The sequence below is a fragment of the Python bivittatus genome, unplaced genomic scaffold, assembly GCF_059951505.1.
Source record: "Python bivittatus isolate LINGU-HERP-01145 unplaced genomic scaffold, Pbiv_v1 ctg000320_np1212, whole genome shotgun sequence".
Classification (NCBI taxonomy): Eukaryota; Metazoa; Chordata; class Lepidosauria; order Squamata; family Pythonidae; genus Python; species Python bivittatus.
Genome location: NW_028277052.1, coordinates 1,637,312 through 1,644,544, shown reverse-complemented (window position 1 = coordinate 1,644,544; position 7,233 = coordinate 1,637,312). Strand labels below are relative to the sequence as shown.

General features: G+C 49.5%; 1 protein-coding gene across 1 annotated transcript; it reads left to right on the top strand.

The window, feature by feature from the left end:
• Positions 1 to 4,220: 4,220 nt before the first annotated feature.
• On the top strand, positions 4,221 to 6,929 carry LOC148216183 (nicotinamide N-methyltransferase-like). The gene is made up of 3 exons (XM_088138909.1): positions 4,221 to 4,507; positions 5,324 to 5,531; positions 6,342 to 6,929. Exons 1-3 carry the CDS (start codon positions 4,363 to 4,365, stop codon positions 6,775 to 6,777), a joined length of 789 nt encoding a protein of 262 aa, XP_087995035.1. The 5' UTR covers positions 4,221 to 4,362; the 3' UTR covers positions 6,778 to 6,929.
• Positions 6,930 to 7,233: the final 304 nt, after the last annotated feature.

Below are 7,233 nucleotides of genomic sequence, written 5' to 3'. Positions count from 1 at the left end.
ACGGTGTTGTTCAGGATCAGTTTTGAAAATCAGCTGAAGCTGATAGCTGGAGGGACCTGCCCCAGAGGCATACCTATCCAGGGAATTTAGCCAGGCTGTGGGTTGGCAAAGCCACGCTGGGATTCACACACCCTGTGGAAGCACCAGGGCCCAGCTGGCACCAGGCATAAGGGGGAAACATGGCGAGCTGGTGTCCAGCTCACTCTGCCGGGCAAGCACAGCGAGTCCCCAAACTCAGGACCTGCGAGCTGTTCAGCCTGAGCTGTTTCACCCCCCCCCCAGGTGCAGCTGGGGGCCTTCTCCTGGTCAGGCCCTCCCTGGGAGTAGCTGACTGTACCGCGCGGGCGGCTGAGGCGATGGGAGCGCTCCTGGCCGCCCAGGGAGCCCTCAGCCACTCCCTGCCCGGGCACCCCCGGGCTGCCGCCGCCAGGGGATCGGCTGCCGGGGGGCGTCCTTCGCAGGCCCGCTTCCCCTCCCTGCGCCGGCCACACTCGCCCGCGTCCCTGGCTGCTGCTGCGGGGCTCTGCTCTCCGCTGGCACGGCCTCCTGCTCAGCCCTCCCCCGCCATCTAGCGAGCGGCGCCCGCAGCTGCGAGGTCGCCTCCTTCGCTCCTGGGAGAGTCGCTCCTTCGACGGGAGGGCCACGCGTCGTGCTCCTCTCGCAAAGGCCAGAAACCCGGGGCCGAGGACGTGGAGCTTCGTGGCCAGCAGCAGCGGCGGCGGCGGCGGCGGCTCACCGCGGCGGTTGAGAGCCTCTGGGCTTGCTGGTGTGGGCTGCGCTCTTTGGGGCGAAGTGGCTGAACTGACCTGCCGAGGCGGAATGGTTGCCTGCTGTGCAGGAGAGGTGATACGATCAGCCAGGATTGTTAGAGGATCCTCTCTGCTTGCTGATGGCGTTCCAGGGTCGTCCTCCTGAAGTAAATCCAGCCAGAAACATTCAGGCTGCTAGATGCAGATGTGCTTCCCAGCATGGATTGGGTACAGTGTGCTAAAGTGCATCCGGGGCGTGTGGATGGCCCGGGTCAGTTTGTATTTCGAGCAGCAGAAGCCAGCCCCATTGCCCACCAGAAAGCAGGTCCTTCGGGTCCCCTGCAGCTGGACCCTCCTCATGACATAAGTTGCGGTAAGCCAAACGGTGGCTTAGCGCTGGCATTGCCAACATAATGCTTATGGCTATTGATGTACACTCCCCCACACACACGCATCAGGTTCATCTCCCACCTAACTTTTCAGTGTTGTGTCCTATTCTACATGGAGAACTGCCTGTATCCCTGGCAGTCGCAGCCTTGGCAATGGGCCCTCCGCCTTTCAAATGTGACCGTTGCCTCCAAAAGTTGAGGAGCAATTTATACGGGTGCCCATCTAGCTTCTGTTCTGGAAACTTAGCTGCTGTGGTTTGTAAACCATGGCTGAGGCATTCCTTTGACAGTTAAACCTAGCCAACTGTGGTCTGTTCAACAACAAAGATTATGCAACGTATGGGTTGTGTACTATGTAAACCAGATATTTTTCTCCAACTTCATGCTTTACCTCAGCAGGCCTGAAGCACGGAAACCCAGTGAAATCGCAGCAAAACATCAGAAGAAATTGCAAGCAGGATCCAACATCGTCCCTAATATAAAGTGTGATCCAATAAGACTGAGACTTGTGGTTTTGTAAGTGGCTGTGTAATTGATGTCACTCCCTGTTACGCACATTGCTTCACCTCATATCTCCCAACACTTTCTTAAAGAATGTGACAACGAACAACCAGCATGCAGCGACTTAGTGAAAGAGCGGATTGTACAAAGATTGTTTCTTGCGAAGTAATTGCGTACTGTGTCAGTATACAACTGCAAAAGAGAATCACAGCTTTGTTAAGCTCTGGGTCTTCCTCAGATGCTTGGATGTTGGGCAGGAGCGCAAATGCTCTGAAGAATGAATGAGAGCTGCCATGTGCTGGGCTGTTGGAAGATCATGACATCTTCTTCCCAATTGCTTTATCGTAGCGCTTCGTTGCCATGACAAGAAGTGGGCCATTCAGCCATCAAAGAAAGTCCCCTATTTCTTCTCCAGAGTTCAGGTCTTCCTTTCCGGATTAGCACTGGAATTCTTTCATCCCAACGATGCCCTGGTGTGAGACACAGGTGGCCCTTGGCCTGGAGAGGAAGCCTTTCATCCAGTGGAAGGAACGCGGTCACCCCATTGAGACGCTGAAATCCTTTTCTGCCAAAGACTCGGACTAGGTTGTCTGTCACATCGCCCACGTGGCAGGGGAGGGCCATTCTCATACCTCTGGGCCAGCATAGATCTGGAGCAATTTGGGGACTTCCGTGGTTGCATCCACAAGGGACATTGTTCAGGGTCTCGAGGCAGCATCAGCGATGCCTGGGTCACGATTACGGCCTTTTATGCCAACAACACGCACACCACACCACAACACCATATTGTTTGGAACACGATTGGCATATCTAAGAGGCAGCAGAGCCTTGACCCTGAGGTCAGCCAAGGAATCGTTCTTTCTTCCGCTGGCATGCCAGCCACGTCTTCATCAGCTTCGTCACTGTATGGATACCACATGGATTAGGCAGAGCAACACCAGCAGAGGGAGCCAACGACTGAATAAAGTGAGACATCCCCCAGCTGTAAGCCCAGCGCAACATCTGGAAACAAACCAATGAATAGCATTTCTTATTGAAATAAAAATAAGCTTTTCATAGCCTAGGTTGGTTTTTCTTTTCAGGCAAAATAGCCAGATTTAAATCTTGTTGAATTCAGTAGGTAAGGAAAGCTTATGGAAGCTTTGTACCTTAAAATGTGGCCTGATTATGCTTCTGGGTGTAAATAAACATGAGATCGAGAAAGTGGAAGTCAATGACTGTAACAGCTAGAAATGATAGGCTTACGATAGGATAGCAGAGGTCAGTCTAAGGTGTGGGAAGAATTCCAGTGGGACAAATATGCGCCCTTCATCCAACTGTTGCAAACATTTTTGGTTGGTTTGCTCCTAAACTTCTGAATGGGGTCTTGGAAAGGACACACTTAGTTCATGTCCTCCCTCCCTATTTGTAGCATCTTATCACATTGCCCCACCACTGCTGGGGTGAGAAATGACCCATGCGTGGAGGCCTTTGTAGGAGCTACTGAAAGATGCTGTAAATCCTACGCTCAAACGTAAGGGTTGCAAAGAAAATTTCTTCTTTTCTCCTTCTTACACGCAGTTCTAGAAACACTGGGTCATTATTCCGGGTTTGCTTGAAGCATTTTTGACCCATGTCTCAGCTGACAATGTTCCGGGAGTAGTTTCTGTGAGGTTTGCACAATTTGGAAAACTTCATGTGTTGGTTCTCAGGATCTGCCTGTGATGTGCAAATGGTGGCATGTACTTCTCAGCATCTCCAGCCAGTTAATACAGTCACTCATGCCCTGGTCATCTCCCATATAGACTATTGTAATGTGCTCTACGTGGGGCTACCCTTGAAGAGTATCTGGAAGCTTCAACCGGTCCAGAATGCGGCCGCGTGGACGATTTTAGGTGCATCAAGATGAGCACATATAACACCTTTGCTCCGCGAGCTGCAATGGATGCTAGTTTGCTTCTGGGTCCAATTCAAGGCGTTGGTTATCGCCTTTGAAGCCCTACATGGCATGGGGCCAGGCTACCTGAAGGACTGTCTCATCCCCGTTACATCCACCCGTCCCGCCCGGTCATGCAGAGGGGGCATGCTATGGACCCCGTCTGTAAGAGAATTTCATCTGACGGGGTCCAGGAGGCGAGCCTTCTCTGCAGCACCCTTGCCCTTTGGAGCACCCTTCCCCCAGAAGTGAGGTTGTCCCCCTCCCTTTTAGACTTCAGAAAAAATCTGAAGACGTGGTTTTGTCATCATGCATGGGGTGGGGACGGGAATAGTCCATTTTGGGATGGCTGGTTCCCTAGTCTTACCTTTGACCAATATTATCTGGTCACAGGCTGAAATAATACCACCATCGCTTGGATTTTATTATATTTAATCATTGTATTATATACTGTATTATTTATGTTTTTATTGATTTTAAATTGTTTGGTTGTCAACCGCCCAGAGTCCCTTCTTGTGGGTGAGTTATAAATCATATTTAATTAATATTAATGGTGCTTTTTTAGTGACATAATTTTACTGACATTATTTTAAAGGTCACCCAAATACTCTGCAAATGTTTCTGTTCCTTGGGACCTGTGTCAAAGGATTTTAAGTTTTCAGTCCCAACGTCCAGCTGCACCTGCTGCTGATAGGCTGAGGAGAACAGCTGGTAAAGCCGTTTGGCACAGAATCGCCTCATCTGGGTTAAAAGAGGATTCTGGCAGGAAGAGCGTGCATTTGGTATCTGCACGCACAGAGATCACACCATGACGGAATTCACTGCGGGAGATATTTACCAGAATGAATTTGATCCCAAAGCTTATCTGGAATACTTCCATTTTGGGGAAGGCTCTGTAGAAGATGAATTCGTTGAGTTTATTTTGAAATGCTTCTGCAAAATCTTTTCTTCAGGTAGGTGATCAGTTCACTGCTGTAACTCTGAAGGGCGAGGAGGCTCGTGAAAAGAGGCAGACTGTAGCTCCAGGGAACAGGTCTTTGAACGTCTCCAGCATCTCTAGGGAGGACCTCCACCAGAAACTCTGGGCCAAGGACCTGACGTGGTGTTCAGCAGCTTTTTACGCCCCTGAAAGCTGATCTTCAAGCTATGTTAAGCTCATGGTCTTGCTGTTTTGAAGGTCCTATCAGATTTGTATGCCATATTTATTTAATGTATGTATTTGCTGCATTCCTGCATTCAGACATCTGAAAGTGGTGATCATGAAACCTAATAAAATGCAAAGGGGGGGAAATAAGATTCCAGCAACTAAAACTACAATGAATTGAAAGCATTCCACGTAAGTGTTCAGTAGTTAAAAAGAAATCAGAGGGAGAAAGAAAAGGGGGAAAGCACAGGGTTCACTGAAGACTTCCGTGTAGAGTAGAACTTTAAGAGGGGCTTAAGACACAGACGTCTTCTGGTATCTTCCAAATATGGTCAGGTATTCTCTGTGCTTTTAACATTTGGGCTGTAAAGATGGTTTCAGTGTTCCCAAGAATGATTTTTTTTTTTTTTAATGCTATAGTTGATCTCCAGTCTTTGGCTGAGGGAAGCTAAATGTTTTCTTTCTCCCATATCTGGTCTTGGAAAGGCATCACATCCAGTTGAACATCATCAGGGAACTCACATAATGACTCCCCTTGGAAAAGGTGCTCTGAGATGGGAGGAGATAAACCTGAATCTTTTCCCTCTCTCCTCCCCCTTCCAAACCCTCCCCTTGTTTCTGCCAGGGGTCCTGAAGGGTGGCACCCTGATCGACATTGGTAGCGGCCCCACCATCTATCAGCTCCTCCCAGCCTGTGGGTCCTTCGAGAGCATCATTGCCACGGATTATCTGGAGCAGAACTGCCAGGAAATCAGAAAGTGGCTGAAGAATGAGCCCGGCGCTTTTGACTGGTCCCAGGTGGTGAAGTATATATGCAAGCTGGAGGGAAACAGGTAGGGGGGTGCAAAGAGCAGCACTTTGAAGGAAAAGGGGGATTCATCTTACTTACAGCTGATGAGGACAAAGTCCGCCAATGGCAGCAATGGAGAAACGTCAGCGAAGGAATGTTGACCCTTGAAACTCTCGGTGTGGGAAGTGAAAGGTCATCTTGATGAGAGAAAAAGGGACGGAGGGCCCTTTCTGGGGGGCAGGGGACCAAGGAGGTCAAGAAAAACAGAGCAAGGGAAATTGGGAGGGGAGGGAGGGAATATCCAGTCCGAGTCGAGCGTAGAGCTGCTAAACCAGCTCTTTGGTGAAGCACGGAGGTTCGGTTCGGTCCGAGGGCCTCCCCTCCGATAGTGCATTCAAATGCCAACATTTCATTCCTGAACATTTTGGGTTGCTAAAGACTGATCCAGGGCACCACCAGTATGATGCAAATTTCGAGACTGCCAGGTAAGAGAAGCAACGCAGGCAACCGAGGCCCCTTCAGATGGCTGGTCTGCGCCTCACATCAGCCCTCACTATGTGGGATACTGGGTGGCACTGTCTGAAAGTGATGTCCAAACATCCGGAGAACACCAAGTTGCTTATCCTGGCCATAGAGCTTGGCGTCTACTAGTGCCGTTAGAAGGAGTGTTGTGCACAGGAGGCTGGGGAAACATCTCAGAGCCAGGCGGTAAAATCGATCACTCTCCTTCCCGACATACTTCAGCTGTACTGGAGAGCGACTTCAAGCCACCACTTCTAAGCTGCTTCAGCGCATTCCAGATACGCCCCAATTCCAGAGTGAATAATCCGTTGGCTTTTCCATGTCCCCGTAGGGAGACGCGTGCAGAGAAGGAGGCAAAGCTGCGAAGAAGCATCAAGCAGGTTCTCAGATGTGATGTCCACCAAAGCAACCCAGTGGCTCCCGTCTCTTTGGCCCCAGCTGACTGCCTTCTTTCCACACAGTGCCTGGAGGCTGCGTGCAAAGACCAGGAGAGTTTCCAGGCTGCCTTGAAGAATATCAGCTCTCTGCTGAAACTCGGGAGATATTTGGTACTTGGTGGGGATTTAGGATGCAGTTTCTACAGGGTGGGCTCTCGTAGGTTCTTCAGTTTCTCCTTCACTGAGGAGATCCTAAAAAATGGCCTTAGCGCAGCTGGGTTTGCCATAGTAGAGTTCAATGTGGAGCCCCGAAGTGTCAGAACCCATATGGATGACTGTGATTTCGCTGGAAAGTACGTCATTCTTGCCCGCAAGGAGAAAGAAGTGTAAATCCAGTAGCTGAATCGTGTCCTTAAAGCCACAGCATCACTTTGGATCTGGGAGGTCCTTGTTCCGAGCCCGTCTCTGCCACGGCCTCTTCTCAGCCTTGGTTTTCTAACTGTCAAATGAAGGCCATAATAACTCAGCCTACAGGCGCATTGTGAGGTTAATTGAAGAAATTAAAATAAAGCAATCTTGTAAAATAAGCATGTATTGTGTTGATCTACTTTTAGTGACTTAAGATGAACATTTAACAAAAAATAAAGAAAGCATCTGGAAAACAATGGAAATGTTAGCATTTACCCAGGTTTCCATTAATTTAATTAACGGGCCAATGTTGTTGTTTTTTGTTTTGGTCAATGGCGAATGTTCACTTTCCAGCGGGGTTAAAAAACTTTGGGCATCAAGATTAGTAGGAGGAGGGTGTAGTGAACAGAACAAAACTTCTGGTTGGAAAATTGTAGG